The 17,187-nt window shown below is 47.5% G+C and overlaps 2 protein-coding genes across 8 annotated transcripts in view; both read left to right on the top strand.

Annotated features, from left to right (window-relative positions):
• Garnl3 (GTPase activating Rap/RanGAP domain like 3) overlaps positions 1 to 9,406 on the top strand; it is a 153,875-nt gene extending 144,469 nt beyond the window's left edge. For all 5 annotated transcript variants that reach the window (XM_029536728.1, XM_029536730.1, XM_021192587.1 and 2 more), the window contains 3 exons: positions 1,134 to 1,349; positions 2,272 to 2,398; positions 8,938 to 9,406. In XM_029536728.1, the coding sequence (XP_029392588.1) occupies positions 1,134 to 1,349; positions 2,272 to 2,398; positions 8,938 to 9,112 (518 nt within the window). In that variant the 3' untranslated portion in view covers positions 9,113 to 9,406. The remainder of the gene's footprint in view (positions 1 to 1,133; positions 1,350 to 2,271; positions 2,399 to 8,937) is intronic.
• A 4,827-nt stretch (positions 9,407 to 14,233) lies between these two features.
• The window catches only part of Slc2a8 (solute carrier family 2 member 8), a 9,644-nt gene continuing 6,690 nt past the window's right edge, over positions 14,234 to 17,187 (top strand). For 2 of the 3 annotated variants that reach the window (XR_003843456.1, XM_021193510.2), the window contains exons 1-4: positions 14,234 to 14,353; positions 14,425 to 14,587; positions 14,742 to 14,948; positions 15,960 to 16,059. Coding sequence is in view for 2 of the 3 variants with exons in the window: in XM_021193510.2 (XP_021049169.1) it covers positions 14,298 to 14,353; positions 14,425 to 14,587; positions 14,742 to 14,948; positions 15,960 to 16,059 (526 nt within the window). In the remaining variant the exon portion in view is untranslated. The remainder of the gene's footprint in view (positions 14,354 to 14,424; positions 14,588 to 14,741; positions 14,949 to 15,959; positions 16,060 to 17,187) is intronic. The other variant, XM_029536342.1, reaches the window with a different exon arrangement.

Below are 17,187 nucleotides of genomic sequence, written 5' to 3'. Positions count from 1 at the left end.
AAAGAAAGAAAGAAAGAAAGAAAGAAAGAAAGAAAGAAAGAAAGAAAGAAAGAAAGAAAGAAAGAAAGAAAGAAAGAAAGAAAGAAAGGAAGGAAGGAAAGAAAACCGAAGAAATCCTGTTATGCAAAACATTGCTTCAGTGTGGAAGAGAGAAACGGGCCAGAGGGCATGCAGCTGCAAGCTTCACATGTTTCTCCTGGGGGGTGGGCTAGTGGGTTTCATGGAGGTGCTAGTGGGTTTCATGGAGTGTGCTAGTAGGTTTCATGGAGGTGCTAGTGGGTTTCATGGAGGTGCTAGTGGGTTTCATGGAGGGAACTAGTGGTTTCCAGGCTAAATCTTCAGCCCTCAGCCCGCAGTGTGTCACTCTAGGTTTGCTGATATCCCAGAGGCCTTTGCCAAACTCCTGTGGGCCTGGAACAGCAAGGGCTTTGGTAACTCCTTGCCCATCAGTCATCTTTACCATTCATTGTTGAGTGTCCCAGGCGCAGGTCCTTGCTCTCCTTGCCTTGACTATTTTTCTGTGTAAGCACAACTGGCAGCAAGTGTGTTTTATCAAATTCACTCAAGAAAAGGGAAGCTTTGCAGCAATCGGGATGTAAAGTGAATAAAAAAGTAAATTAATAGAAAAAGAAGGAAGAAAGCTTCTTCATGCTGATGGTACTAAGGAACAAGAAGTTATTCCAGGCCGGCAAGATGGCCCTGCAGGGAAAGGCACTTGCCACCTGGCCTGATGAGCTGAGTTGGATCCCTGTGTCACAGATGGAAGAAGACCGCTGAGTCCTGGGACGTCTGACCTCCATACATGGACACTTGTGCACACACAATGAATGTAATTTAAAACTTTGGGGGAGTTTGGTTTGGTTTATTGGTTTTGTTGTTGTTGTTTGTTTGTTTGCTTTTTGAATTTTTTTTTAAGATAGGGTTTCTCCATGTAGCCCTGGCTGTCCCGAAACTCTGTATCGACCAGGCTAGCCTTAAAGTCAGAGACCCACCTGCCTCTGCCTCCATAGTGCTGGGATTAAAGGTGTGCGCCACCACTGCTGGGCTTGTACTTTAAAACTTTTAAAGAAAGAAGTTGTTCTGTTATAATTACATGAGCCTAAAGTTCTGGTCTTTTCCAAATTGTGTTTCAGGTGAAATTCAGTCTAAAAATCTGTACAAGATTCCACTTAGAAACCTTGTGGGCAGAAGCATCGAGCGACCTCTGAAATCACCCTTAGTCTCCAAGGTCATCACCCCGCCCACCTCCATCGGCCTTGGAGTCGCTGCCATTCCTGTCACGCATTCCTTGTCCCTCTCCCGCATGGAAATTAAAGAGATAGCAAGCAGGACCCGCAGGGAACTGCTAGGTAATCATGCTGCCAGGCTTTGTCCCCATGGCTTGTGACTAGACCAGCGGTTTCACCTTTGGTCATCTATCATTTTCAAAACCCAGAGGTTATAAGGGAACCATGGGGAGCTGGAGAGATGGCTGCTCTTCCAAAGGTCCTGAGTTCAATTCCCAGCAACCACATGGTGGCTCACAGCCATCTATATAATGAGATCTGGTGCCCTCTTCTGGCTTTCAGGCATACATGCAGGCAGAACACTGTATACATAATAAATAAATAAGTTTTAAAAAAGAAAGAAAGAAAATGACATCTTTTAAGGGGAGGGGGTGGACAATGAGGCCAGTGAGGAGGCTCAGAGGGTTCAAGCACTCCTTTTAAGTTTAACAGCCTGAGTAGAAGCCCCAGGATATACATGGCTGAAGGAGAGCTGACTCAAGCTGTCCTCTCATACACACACAAATAATAGTATTTTATAAAATAATGTGAAGAAACTCCCTCTCAGAAGAGATTTCTAAATCCGTCAATCATAACTACATCTACACCGGAGAATACTGTACCATTTCCCACCAGTGATGCTGGTGATTTCTCACACTAGGACAGAAAGCTGGCCAAGCCATGTGGGGGGGGGGGGGGGGGGGACAGGCAATGAAAACAAAAGGCAGTGCACACCTTTAATGCCAGCAGTCCAGAGGCAGAGGCAGGTGGATCTCTGAGTTTCAGGCCAGCCTGGTCTACAAAGCAAGTCCAGGACAACCAGAGCTACCCAGAGAAACCCTGCCTCGAAAAACCAAAATTAAAATAAAATAAAGTGGGCAGGAAAACTGGGGGAAGTGGAGTAGCTTTGATCAAAACTTACCATATGCTTGTGTGAAATTTGCAAAGAACTTTCTGTCGCCTGTGATAATGGCCCACTGGCCTCTGGTTTTCCTCTATAATGTAGGCCTCTCTGAGGATGGTGGACCCAAGACAGAGGGAGCACCAAGGGCCAAATCAAAAACCCGGAAGCGGTTGGAAGAAAGCCAAGGAGGCCCCAAGCCAGAGACTGTGAGGTCAGCTAGCAGTGACAGGTAAGAAGGCCCTGCTCTGCTGGATGGTGGCCAGCGGATGCCAGCATGCCCAGGTGTTATGTTTATAAAAAGAAAGAGCCAGGATATGTTTGATAGAGCCAGGTATGGTGAGGTGGGAGAGGTACCTCCACAGGCCCATGCTGAGGCGTCCCTTCCCCCTGAAGTACCAGTCATACAACAGATATAGTGTGGAATAGAGTTTATTTAGGGGAGGGGGAGGGGGAGTTGAAGATGAAGTAGAGACAGAGAAAGGCAGAGAAAGAGGGGGGGAGAGGAGAGACCAGCCAGGAGCATGTGGAGAGAGAGTGGGGATGGGTGGGGAAAGAGGGAGAAAGGGCAGAGAGTAAGAGGATAAGAGAGTGAGGAGGGGGGCCTTTTATATAAAACTATATAAGAAGTCACTATAAAAGAAGCCCCTTTTATAGTGACTCAGGCATACCTGGCTGTTGCCAGGTAACTGTGGGGCAAAGCCTAGAAGGAATGCTAACACCAAGAGTCTACTAGCCCAGCACACTACAGGGTCAGTACCCACCCCACTATGAAGATCCCAGAAAGGACAGCTGACACCACAGGGCTGAGACAAGAGAACACTGTTACCAGCAATCAAGCAAATAAATGTTCACTAAAATATATTGAGAGACTAGAGTCAGCTCAGCTAGAGCCTTGCCTGACACACACAAAACTGTACACATGCGCATGCACACACACAAATGTGCATACATGTGTATGAGAAATAAACAATACAGAAAGAGATATTTTTAGAAAAGGTTGTAGCATGTAGTTTGTAAGCTCTAACCACCTTTACTCTGGGAGGTGATCGCAATACCAGTCCCCACCCAGCTTCCCTTGAATCCCAGGACAAAAAATACACACACAGTTCATTCCTTTTCTGCTTGCCTTCTTGGCACAATTTCTGGGCACTGCTATCTCCCACCTGGAAAACGAGTCTTTATCTATATTCTTTTTTTTTTTAATGTAAGTACACTATAGCTGTCTTCAGACACTCCAGAGGAGGGTGTCAGATCTTGTTACGGATGGTTATGAGCCACCATGTGGTTGCTGGGATTTGAACTCCGGACCTTCGGAAGAGCAGTCGGGTGCTTTTACCCACTGAGCCATCTCACCAGCCCCCTTTATCTATATTCTTAGCTCCATACCTCCCACCTGTCCTAAACTTCAGTGGTTAGTCCCACCTAGCCCCTGCCAATCATCCCTGACCAGTCTGTAGTAGTAGCCACAGGTCCCAGCTCCTCCTGAGAGCTCAATTGGTTGTCCGGTTCTCCTCTCTCCAAAGCATCAAGAACTCTGCCCCCCCTCTCTGCCTGCAGGGACCCAGAAGTCCCACCTGTACCTTCCACCCAGCAACTGGTCCAAGGCTTTCTGACAGATCAAGAATCAGCTGGGGAACAGGACCTTAGCATAGCACTGCCCTCTATACCTCAGCTTTTCTGTCCAATAAAAAATATTTTAAAAAATCTTCTCCCAGACATAAATTTAACAAAACCATAACAATTATGTAAATTATATAGTATGATATAAAAATGACATCCAGTCCATCGTATTTGTCAATTAGATAAAGTACTCTACCATCACTCCTAACTGAAAGAATTATGATTCTATCCCTGGCTTATGTTAGACTTTAGCTGACAATGCTATATGAAAACATGTCTTCCACTCTATAACTTCTCTCCCAATGTTAAACAACTTGAGTATAATTTTGAGACTAAACTAGTCCTCAGCCCCGTCAGAAATCTGAAAGCTATTTAAACATTATCTGGGTATTTAGGAAGCACCAAACATAGTTTCTCAAACAACCATAGAGACAGCTGACTGCCTGGACAGCCCATTAATTATTCAAGACCTTGTAGCATCAGTCCTTAGCATGGTGGCCCAGGATCATCTGACGGACCCTAGCAAAACAGAATTACCTGCTTACCCTGTCTTGGCAGAGCCAACAGTTGAGTATTTTGCATAATGTGTCCTTTTTCTGGATAGTATTTATTCTGGCTACCTTGTCACAATAAGCAACCTTGCTTGGACATGAAGATGCTCAATTCTTCTTTGAACTAAGAAGAGGTGCTGTGAGGAGTAGATACGTCTCATTGTCAAGTGATTAAATAACTTTAAATGTCACATTATGTGGATTTCTGATGTTTTTAAAGACTATACATACATATGGTAATCTCAACTGTTAAACCTTGACTACTCTTAGCTATTTCTAATTGAAATATATCAAAAATGCCCTTTTATAATTAAATCAGAATCTAAAACAACAATGAGTTTGCTATCTGGCCCGTAACTCATATTGCTTAATCATCTAAAACCAATTTGTAATTGCAGTTATAGAAGGACTGGGTTTAAGCTTTTTCCCCTGACCCCCAAGACAGGGTTTCTCTGTGTAGCCCTGGCTGTCCTGGAACTCACTCTGTAGACCAGGCTGTCCTCGAACTCAGAGATCCACCTGCCTCTGCCTCCCTAGTGCTGGGATTAAAGGTGCGCACCACCACTGCCCAGCTAAGCTCTGTATTCTTAAATGAGTTGTGTAGACACAATGTCTATCTAAGAGTAACTATTAAACTCAAATTTTGTACCAATATAAGAAATGCATAGCATGAAAACCTTAAATATATATCAAAACAAATTTTATACCAATGTAAGAAATTATAACTTTTACTTTGTATCAATTATAAAGATTTCTACCAGTTGAGATGGCTAAACAATCAATTCCATTTATTTCCTCTCTGTTCAAAATTATCATTCCCAAATTATCCCTTAAAATGACTACTTTTTTATAATTTGTAAAATAGCCATTACAAGACCCCCAAACCCAGGGAATTGGGTTGACGACTCTCTATAACTTCTTCCGACTGAACAGGGGTAACAAAAAAATTCTTTAAAGGGTAGGGTTAGGAAAATTAGAAAATTTGGTTAGACTTTAAGAAAGCTATAGCATCTGTTGTCCAGTCTGTGTATGCGTAGAAGGCTCAGGGTTTGACTGAAGTTCTGACTGGATCCATCTGAAAGGCTGAAGGAGGCAAGATAACCTGGAATCCATGACACAGGGCGTCTAAGCAGGTCAGTTCAGCATCTCTGAGGATGAATCTCGCCAAAACTGTACATTCTGTAACATTAAGATATATATCCCTATAGGTTGTGCAGGCTGCACAGATTAGTTAAGGATGAAGTTCTGTTCCTTGTTTGCGCATGAAAGACAGCTGCCTTTTTTTTTTAAGTTATTTTATTTTTTTAAAGATTTATTTATTGGTATATCTAAGTACACTGTAGCTGTCTTCAGACACACCAGAAGAGGGCATCAGATCTCATTATAGATGGTTGTGAGCCACCGTGTGGTTGCTGGGATTTGAACTCAGGACCTTCAGAAGAGCAGTCAGTGCTCTTAACCAGTGAGCCATCTCTCTAGCCCAAGTGAATTTTATTAATAATCAATTATAAAATATCTTCATTCATGCCATGTGAAGGATGGCACAAAGAATCTTTACCTGTCCTGTTTGCTTCTCTTGAATTTTCCTACTTCTTCTGAAGCCTTCCCCTTTCACATCTGATCTGTATCACCCTGGAAGGGCTCCAGAGCCTCTTCTCCTTTCCTGTCAACACAAATGCAGAGCCTTTCTCAATGCAGGTCTCAACACTGTCTCAACAAGGTCCCACTATTTGGCCCTGGCTAACCTAGAACCCACTATATAGACCAGGCTGGCCTCAGACTCACAGAGATCTACCTGCCTATTTCCCTAATGCTGGGATTAAAGACATATACCACCACACCCAGCCCTAGAGAGAAACATTTAACACATAAATGATGTGTTCTGACCTTAGTCACACAGATACACATGCACATGCCTGTTACACTCCTTGTCCCCCTCCCACTAGTGACTCCTAAGGGACTATTTTTGTTTGGCCCACTAGTTTGATGAAGACACACAAAAATGAGATTGCTTAGTGTCTTAGGGTTTTACTGCTGTGAACAGACACCATGACCAAGGCAACTCTTATAAATGACGACATTTAATTGGGGCTGGCTTACAGGTTCAGAGGTTCAGTTGATTATCATCATGGTGGGATCATGGCAGCATCCAGGCAAGCATGGTGCAGGAGGAGCTGAGAGTTCTACATCTTCATCTGAAGGCTGCTAGCAGAACATTGACTTCCAGGAAGCTAGGATGAGGGTATTAAAGCCACACCCACAGTGACACACCTACTCCAACAGGACCACACCTTCTAACAGTGCCACTCCCTGGGCCAAGTATTACACTTAGTAAGAATGTAGGGTCAGGCTTTTTCCAAAACTGGTGGCCCTGTGAACAGGGAGACCCCTTCTGAAAGCAGCACAGGACACAAGAATAAATGCTCATTGCCTCACAGTATCTGTGCTGAACACTGTCCAAGCAGGACGCTTTACTCCACACTGAGCTGGGGAGACAGGGAGAGGAACAAGCACCGTCCACCTGCACAGGGTCCACAAGCCACGAGGCATTAAGCTGCAGGCTGTGGCAGAGTGGCAGATGATGCAGTGAGGTGTCTGCTACCTGGGCAGAGGGGCTCCGAGACCCCACTTACAGAAGCTCGAACGTCATTCCTGCTTCAGCCACATGTGGAGAAACAGATCTAACCATAAAGACAACATCTCAGCCAGCCACAGGTGTGCCATAAAACAGTAAGGGGGCTAGAGGTGACGGGCTGGAGTACTGGCTGCTTTTACAGAGGACCGAAGTTCCCAGCACCCACATGGCTCTTCATAACCACCTGGACTCCAGCTTCAAGGGCATCCAATGCCTTCTGGCAGTAGGCACTCAGATGGTACAGACATGCATGCAGATAAACAATTAGGTATAAAAATTAATAAATTCATATATATACATATATATATATATATATATAGAGAGAGAGAGAGAGAGAGAGAGAGAGAGACAGAGACAGAGACAGAGACAGAGACAGAGACAGAGACAGACCAAGCCAGGCTGGGCATGGTAGCACATTCTTTACATCCCAGCATAGGCAGATAGATATCTTCGAGTTCAAGGCGGCGAGTCTGGTCTAGCCAGAGCTACAACATAAAACCCTGTCTCAAATATCGAAAATTAATATAAAGAATCTTTTATTTTCTTTTTCAAGACTGGGTTTCTCTATGTACCTTAGATGCCCTGGAACACACTCTGTTGACCAAGTGGCCCTCAAACTCAGAACTCAAGAGATCTGCAGGCCTCTGCCTCTGCCTCCTGAATGTTGGCATTAAAGGTGTGCAGCACCGCCACCTAGCAAATAAAGAGTGTTAAACAAACAACAGCGTAAGCCCACTGTAAGTAGCTGGGCATGATGGCTCAGGCCTGGAATATCAGCACCTGGGAGGTAGAGACACAAGAATCATTGTAAATTCAAGGCCAGTGTGACCCTGGCTCACAATAATAATATTAAGGGGCTGGAAAGATATCTCAGCAGTTAACAGATGTCGCAGACCCCTGAACTCCAACCGGCAGAGATGGAGAAAAGTGACACAAACACCAAGGAAGGTTCCAAACAGATTTCTTCTTTATCTCTCCAGACAGCTTTTTCCTCTCCCTCTCACAAACAGCTTTCTCTAACCCTCTCCCGGCTCCAACTAACTCCAACTGCTTTCTTCAGTACAGGATCATCCAAGTGCGCAGGCTCAGGTTAAACAGGGATCACAGCGGTGGTCTCACTCACTTCCCACAAACAGCATTTATTGTTTGATCTTAGAGAACTCAGTTCAATTCCCAGTACCCACATGGTAGCTCATAATTATCTGTCATTCCAGTTCTAGAGGATCTGATACCCTCTGTCTTAGTCAGGGTTTCTATTCCTGCACAAACATCATGACCAAGAAGCAAGTTGGGGAGGAAAGGGTTTATTCAGCTTATACTTCCATCATCACCAAAGGAAGTCAGGACTGGAACTCAAGCAGGTCTGAAAGCAGGAGCTGATGCAGAAGCCATGGAGGGATGTTGTTTACTGGCTTGCTTCCACTGGCTTGCTCAGCCTGCTGTCTTACAGAACCCAAGACTACCAGCCCAGAGATGGCACCACCCACAAGGGGACCTCCCCCCTTGATCACTAATTGAGAAAATGCCTTACAGCTGGATCTGTGGAGGCGTTTCCCCAACTGAAGCTCCTTTCTCTGTGATAACTCCAGCTGTGTCAAGTTGACACAAAACTAGCCAGTACACCCTCTTTTAGCCTCTTAGGGCACAGAGATGCACAGGTATAAAGATATACATGCATACCAAACATCAATTTGCATAAAATAACAATGATAAACAACACAAACAACAACAATAATAAATAATGGTAGAAAGGCAGGTAGAAGGTCCACTTTGCCAGGGGTCAAGAACAGAGGAAACAGCACAGGGCTGGCTTGGACTAGATGGTAAGAATGGGCACAGATAACAGGACTCTGAGCCACTGCTCTGAGCAGGCTGCATGGCCATTGACACAGGGAAGAAGGGACCAGCTTCACAGAGTGCTAGGGAGGCCACAGGAGGTCACGTGCAGCTTCTCTCTTCCAGGATCCCATCAGGAATTTTGGAAAGTCCGGCATCAGAATCCAATCCCGAGGGCCATAACCACTTGGCAAGTTCTGAGCAGGATGCTGTGGTGGACAAAGAGGGCAGCCCGGGCTCAGGCAGCAGCCCCTTCCAGCTCATGGCCTCCTCTGAGGAAGACATCATTGATTTGAAATAGAGTCTGTGTCCCATTGGCCACCCTTGGTGTTCTTACGCAGATTTACACCGTTCAAGCAGCTCCAATGTCCAGTCTCAACACAGCACGCCTTCGGCCAGGCAGCGATCCACGGACCAAACCTCCGGCACCCTCAGCCACTGGGTCACTTCTCCAGTGTCCAGTGCTATCTTTCTCGACCCTGTTTCTTTCCATTCAAGAACCGTTGGTCCCCTTGTAATAAAGGTGGTAGATTTCATTAAGGTTTTAGATCAAAACTTTGAATAAATCAAAAACGTTCATTCTTATTCTCTGCAACCCTTCTCATATTTTATAGGTTTAGATGGAAATTATTTTTTTCAAAACTTTTGACTTATGTCATATAATATGTTTCTTTTATGGAAAAAAGATGCTGCTTTTCAATTTTGCTATAATATAAATAAGTTTTCTTTCTTGGCCCTGGTACTGCCTGTTCACTGGGGTGGCCCCCCCCCCCCCGCACCCCTGCCTGGAGCCCTGGGGATCCCTCTGCTTTCAAACAACAAGGCAAGGGCGCCTGTCAGAGTCTTAGGACAATTCCTCTTACAACTGGGAGGTCGTGTTGCCGGAAATCCTGCATCCTTGTCATTGAGAGTGTCCAGATCCCCTCGCTTGAGTGGGTCCGCCTTGTTTGTTTTGTTTTGCAGCGTTGGCTATGGATCCCCAGGCCTTGCATGCACCAGGCAAACATGCTGTTGCCACACTGAATCCCACGCCCCTGCCGTGTTCTTTGAACCCAGCAATTGCCCTTCCTCATAGAGATACATCGGAATGTTGAGATAAAGAGGTGAAGGGTTGGAGAAATGCCTCAGTGGTTAAGAGCCCATTAGAGGACTCTTAGTTAGGGTTTCCATTGCTGTGAAGAGACACCATGACCAAGGCAACTCTTTGAAGGACAACATTTAGTTGGGGCTGGCTTACAGGTTCTGAGGTTCAGTCCATTATCATCAAAATGGAAGCATGGCAGCATCCAGGCAGGCATAGTGCAGGAGGAGCTGAGAGTTCTACATCTTCATCTGAAGACAAACAGAAGACTGGATTCCAGGCAGCTAGGAGGAGGGTCTCAAAGCCCACCCCCACAGTGACACACTTTCTCCAACAAGGTCACACCTCCTAATAGTGCCACTCCCTGGGCCAACCACATTCATACCACAAAGACCCTGGATTAATTCCCAGCACCCACATGGCATCTCACAACCATTTGTAACTACAATTCCAGAGGATTCAATGACCTCTTCTGACCTCCAAGGGCGGGAGGCACACACATGGTGCACATACATACATGCATGTATACTTACCAAAATTCATTTTATAAGTGTTAGACAGATTTTTTTAAAATTTATTTATTTCTTATATGTAAGTAAACTGTAGCTNTCTTCAGACACTCCAGAAGAGGGTGTCAGATTTCGTTATGGATGGTTGTGAGCNACCATGTGGTTGCTGGGATTTGAACTCAGGACCTTTGGAAGAGCAGTTGGCGCTCTTAACCGCTGAGCCATCTCACCAGCCCCATTAGACAAATTTTTATAAAAGGCTTTTTTAATGGGCTGGAGAGATGGCTCAGAGGTTAAGAATAAATACTATCTGCTTTTTCAGAAGTCCTGAGTTCAATTCCCAGAAACCACATAATGGTTCATAAGCACTGTAATGAGCGCTGGTGCCCTCTTCTGGCCTGCAGGCATACATGCAGGTAGGATGCTATATACATAATAAAATGTTTTATAAAATAAATTTTTAAAATTATGTGTGCCGGGCGTGGTGGTGCACGCCTTTAATCCCAGCACTTGGGAGGCAGAGGCAGGTGGATTTCTGAGTTCGAGGCCAGCCTGATCTACAAAGTGAGTTCCAGGACAGCCAGGGTTATACAGAGAAACCCTGTCTCAAAAAAACTAAAAAACAAAAAACAAAAAATATGTGTATTCAACGTGTCCCTGTGTGTATGTGCACATGACTATAGTTGCCCACAGAGGCCAAAAGAGGACAGAGCCCCTGGAGATGGAGTTACCGGCATTTAGGAACTACCCAAACTGGTACTGTGAACCCAACCCAGGTTCTCCACAAAGTCTGATTTTTAAAATCCCTACCTACCCAAGCACCTTCCTGAAAAATAAGCAGTAAATACTGTGGACTGCGACAGACATGAATGAAATAAACAGCATCCCTGGCTCAGAGGTCACAGGTCACTTTCAGTTTAGTGGCTGATTCCCTTTCACGCCCACATGGCCCCATCGTCGGCCCACAGGAAGCAGGTCCGCGGAGTTCTGATGCCACGGTGTGTGTCAGAGGTTAGAGCTCTAGCTCCTTCCTCCTTGCAGACCACAGGGAGGACTCCCTTCCCTTCCCCCTTCTGTACAACATTTGAGCGGGATACAAGGGACTGAAGGTGCCTGGACTCTCTTTGGCTTTACAGGCAACTTCACGCTGTGGCAACCCCACCAGCAGATTTATTAGGTCTGTTCTGGCCTTTGTCCAGCTGGAGACTTGGGGGGCTCCATGCGGAGGCTGGAGGTCCTCAGGAACCGTGCACTCTGGGTTTTGAGACGGGGTCTTTCACTAGGGTCTGGGGGTTCAGCAATTATGCTAGGCTGGATAACCAATGAGCCCCAGGGATGGCATTACAGACACGCCCTGCCACACCTGCTTTTGCAAGAAGGCTAGAGGGTCAAACCCAGGTCCTCATGCATCAACTGAGCCATCTTCCAGACAGTGTGCTTTTAAGGTAAAAAAACAGACTCCAAAAGAGTAGATGGCTTAAACCTTGTGTTCTCTTAGTCCCAGAAACGTGTGGGACTAAGTCCCTCTCTCTGCCCTGTGTGTCTCTCAGAGGCAGGCTAAGTGTTTCCTACCAGCTGGGCTTGGCTGCTGTTTATCTGTTCTAGCATTAGGGAGGAGAAGTTCAGTTTCATGGAGCCAGGGCTTGCCTTGAACTCTTGATTCTCCTCCTGGACCTTCCAAGTACTAAATGGGAGGCAGGCTTGTGCCACATGTCTGGCTACTGGCTGCTGGTTTTTCTGTTATACAAATTAAGGAGCTTGTGCCTGTATTTTTCCTGTTGTTTTGTTGTTATATCTTGATAAAACAGGAAAAAAAAATCAAGCCTGTATTTATTCTTCCAGAAGGACAGTAATGAAGCCACCTATGACCAAATAAGAGACAGGGGTATAGGAGATACAGAGGAAGCAAGAGAGAGATCTCTCACCAAGCTAGCATTGCTTTGCTCATAGAAGAGGCTGGGGGAGCTTTTCTTTTCTTTTCTTTTCTTTTTTTAAGATTTTTATTTATTTATTATATGTAAGTACACTGTAGCTGTCTTCAGACACTCCAGAAGAGGGCGCCAGATCTCGTTATGGATGGTTGTGAGCCACCATGCAGTTGCTGGGATTTGAACTCAGGACCTTCAGAAGAGCAGTCAGGTGCTCTTACCTGCTGAGCCATCTCACCAGCCCCGGGGAGCTTTTCTAGAGACAATATCTGGTTCAGTTTGGGAAGGGATACCACTAGCCAGTGGTTCATAGGTGTCCATGACTCAGAAGTCTGTTGCTAGCTGTGCTTACTGTAGCGTCCCTTCTACATGAGCCACTCTGCTGAGCCAGTTGCTCGGGTACGAAGTACCCGGTCTGGATGCAATTCATCCATGGCCTTTACTCTGCAGACACCAGAAACCTGACGCAGATGATTTCAAGAGCAGGTGATTTCAGAGCAGTGATAAGATCTATCACCCAAGCAGGAGACTTAGTAGAAGCACAAGCAGGTGATTGCCTGCCTTTAAGGATAGTCTTGTGATTAAAACTTCAAACTGCTGGTTGCTACAATTGAGTGGCTGCAGTAACATAAAACCACTGCATGGACAGGACGGGCACAGCTCTCTAGAGATGAAGACACCCAGGCACAGAGGAGGAGTAGGTGCCTCTCGCCAGTTCTTTCTACATCGGATGAAGCTGCCACAAAGGCAGTGATTAAGCAGAGCAGTGGAGGCACACAACCACAGGGAGACTCGGGGCGGGAAAAAGATGGAGATGATCCCAAGGCTAGGTATTATCGTGGGGCAACCAAGGAACAAGGAAATCACTAAGTTCTACTCTGTCCCACTTCTGGAATGGGGGACCTTGCCTGACACAGTCCTCACCGTCTCAGGATCCTAGACACTGTAGCACTCATGATGAAGGTGAGCTGCTACCAGAAGCACCAGAGCAATGTCAGAAAGTCCAAGGATAAGAGCAGGTGGCCCAAGAGAGTTTTCTTGGAGCCTTTTCATCCTGAGGCTCTCTGAGGCAGAAGTCAACGTTGGGGAGGAACTTATTCCAGAGAACTGTGGGTAATAAGGGTGGGAAGTCTTGCCGGAGCCATTGTGATCCATCGCTGACCTACTACTACCCTCATTAGTGGAGGCTAGATTTAGAGACAACTCCATATAAAAAAATTAAAACAAAATAAAAGTAAAAATACAAAGGATGGCTCAATGCTTACGAACACTTGTTCCGGCAGAGGGCTCAGGTCCAGGTCTCAAGCATGCACACACATGACGGCTCACAACAATCTCTAACTCTAGTTCTGTAGGATCTGATGACGCTTTCTGAATTCTATCAGCACCAGGAATGCATGGGACACACACGCACGCACGCGCGCGCGCGTAAACATTTAAACAACACTCATACAAATAAAGTTTAAAATAAAAGCAAAAGAAACCACCAAAACAGGGACAGCGAGATGACTCTGCTTGTAAAGGTGTTTGCCCTCAAGCTTGACGACCTCCGTTCGATCCGGAGGATCCACTTGGTGGAAGGAAAAACAAACTCAGGAAAGTTTACTTCGAACGTGCACAGGCACACTGTCACCTCCGTCGTCCCCCTCCCCCAGGGAAAAACAAAAACAAAACACCCAAACAATCTTTTCCATTCTCATTGGCAAGTTCAGACCTGATGGGCCACGCCTTCAGACTCATTCCACATTCCAATTGGACAATCGTGCCCAGGCCCGGGACACAACTCCCTGCAAACCTATGCTTGGATCGCCGGGCGTAGTTCAGCTCCATTGAGCTTTGCGACCGGCTCCGTGCTTCCATTGGCCAGCTCTGATTGGGGGACCGGGTTCTAGCGTCCTATTGGTCACTCCTGCCGCGGAGGCCGCGCTCGCCCGAGCCACGACAGTTCGCAAGTCAGACCCTGTTGACATGTCGCCCGAGGACCCCCAGGAGACGCAGCCGCTATTGCGGCCACCGGAAGCCAGGTGCGGACTCCCGGGGGCCACGGCCACTCTCACGCCCGGGGTACCGCTCACGCCCCGCCTTGTACCCGCAGGGCTCCCCGCGGCCGCCGGGTCTTCCTCGCTTCCTTCGCCGCCGCTCTGGGCCCCCTCAGCTTCGGCTTCGCGCTCGGCTACAGCTCCCCCGCCATCCCCAGCCTGCGGCGCACCGCACCCCCGGCCCTGCGCCTCGGAGACAGTGCGGCCTCCTGGTTCGGGGTGAGCCCTCTGGGGAATCCTGGGTCCCCCATTCTCTGCCGCACCCCAGGATCCTCCTCATTCTCTTTCCTCTGAGACTGAGGGGCGTGGGGTTGGAGGGATCGTGGGCCATGGTCCCTGGTGGCCTCCTCTTCAGCCCGTCCCGGGTCCCCAGGCCGTCGTGACCCTGGGCGCTGCGGCAGGAGGCATACTGGGCGGCTGGCTCCTGGACCGTGCAGGGCGCAAGCTGAGCCTCCTGCTCTGCACCGTGCCCTTCGTGACTGGCTTTGCCGTCATCACCGCGGCCCGGGACGTGTGGATGCTGCTCGGAGGTCGCCTCCTCACCGGCCTTGCCTGCGGAGTCGCCTCACTAGTGGCACCGGTGAGTGGTTTGGGCCTCCTAGATGACCTTTGCCAGGCAGGGGGCAGTGGGTCAGCAGTGAAGCTATTCCTCACTGATCTTCTACTCTACTAATGGTGGTGTCCCTGTATGCTGTGCCCCTATTTTCATGTTAACTGGGCAGTTCTCCTCTGGTTTGTCCCTGGGATAGGCTGCAGGCTCCCTTCACTGCTTGCAGCGAAGGCTATATATACCTTGCAGCCCACACACCTGGACCACTTACCTGGACACAGGCTTCTCTCCCAGCCTCCATGCTCCCCTGTAAAGTAAGGCCTAGACCTGAGGTGGCTGTGGCCTTTGCACAGGAAACTGCTGGCCCAGGAATGGTGTCTGGAAAGACTTAGACCCTAGAAACTGAGGGTCACCAGCAACCTATGACCACACACTTGGATGACCATCCATCCCTCCATGACCCCCTGCTTTTCATCTGTTGGAGGTGTGAAGGAGCTAGGGGAAAGGGAGACTGGAGATCTGTGGGTTTTTTGTTTTGTTTTGTTTTGTTTTTAACTAAAGCATAAAGCATGGGATAATCTAGAAGTGTGTATGGATAATGTCTAGTGACTCCTGAGAGTAGAAGTGATGGCACTCCTAGCAGGACTGGGCTGAACAAGGACACGTCGGCCAGCAAGGGAGAAGTCGTTCCTTCTGACTTACATCTGTGCAAATGTAAATGTGTAAATGTGTGCTGGGCTGCGCCTGGTGGCACATGCCTGTAACCCCAAAACGTGAGAGGTAAATACATGAAGATCAGGAATTCACGGCTATCCTCAGCTCAGGGGGCTAGCCTAGGCTTCACGAAACTCTATCTCAATCAATCAATCATTCAATCAATCAATCAAACCAGTGTAGGGGAGCTCTGCACTCACTCCTCTCAGGGCTCACACACAGAGTGGCAACCCGTTACCCACATCCTCTTTAAAAATCTGCAGGAAATGGGGAGGGGCACTCTGCCGGCCTATAGCCCAAGTGAAATCTCACCTTAACCACCAATAGGTCTACATCTCGGAAATCGCCTACCCAGCCGTCCGAGGACTACTCGGCTCCTGCGTGCAGCTCATGGTTGTCACTGGCATCCTCTTGGCCTACGTGGCAGGTAGATGTCTGTGCTCTCTTTGGTCCCTGTTAGAGGCCGTGCGGTCGCTCTGGAAACTGAGGTTCACGGAGGGCAGGAGTTTGCCTGGTCAGGGTGCTAGGTTCTCGGTCACACTCCTGGGAGCTTGGGGGGCTGGGGGAGGGGCCTGGTAAGAAAGAACTAGAGCAGGTGGTTTCTTTGACCCAGAATCCCACCACACTGTGGAGGGACTCAGCGGGTTCCAGTGCAAGGAGGGGTGGGGTATAGGGAAACACTTTAGCTCAGTCACATGGGGAACTGGAGTTTCTGCATGCTGGCACTGGGTTCTCAGGAGAATGTCACATAAAAGAGGCTGCTCCCCAAAGATGAAGGGCAGAGCTGGTAGCCTGGGGAAGCTTCAGAAATTGTCTCCTTGTAATATTTATTCTTTTAAACTTAACAAATATCTATACCAATAAAGACACGGGAGATGTTAACTGAGGTAAAAACCTGCTGGCTCAGTGAGGTGATTTTATTTTCTGAACTATGTACAAAATGTCTAGTGATAAGCCTACAACTAAACTGCCCGCTCTTCAGAAACCCCTTCCTATCTGTGTCATTCTACAGAGCTGGCCTACCTTCCTCTTGAGCTCCTCCAAGCCCAAGAGGGCCCCTTGGCTCTCCTTCCTAGAATACTGATTTAACTGTGTCCTGCCAGCTGCCGCTCTGTGGCTCCCGTAAGCCCAAAGAGGGAATCTCTGCCTCTTATCCGGAGCTCTTTCCATGAAGTTCTAACAAGCCAAAAGGAAGAGCGAGAGCCAGCGGGAGAGAGGTCGTTCTCGAACGTCCAGGTCCCCCCTGTCCCCTTGGCAGGCTGAGCTCTCCCAGCCAGTAGAGGCTGTGTGTACTATTTCACCTTTAAGGTGGGGGAGGTAGCCCAGGCTATCCAGCTGACCCCGCTTTAGAGAGCAAAGGTCACAAGACTTCTCCCAAGTCACTTGTCTTTAAATAGGCAGGATCTGTCCACTCTTTAGCATTCTTACCTATGGAGGCTCGCAGAGACACACCCTAACGGAATCTCTTCAGGTCACCTCCAGCTGCATCTGATAAACTAAGCGTTTTATAATTCTGCTAACAACTGGGGTTTTTTTTGTTTTTGTTTTTTTTTTT

This window comes from Mus pahari, chromosome 3 (assembly GCF_900095145.1).
Source record: "Mus pahari chromosome 3, PAHARI_EIJ_v1.1, whole genome shotgun sequence".
NCBI classification, from domain to species: domain Eukaryota; kingdom Metazoa; phylum Chordata; class Mammalia; order Rodentia; family Muridae; genus Mus; species Mus pahari.
This window is presented reverse-complemented; position numbering and strand designations above follow the sequence as displayed.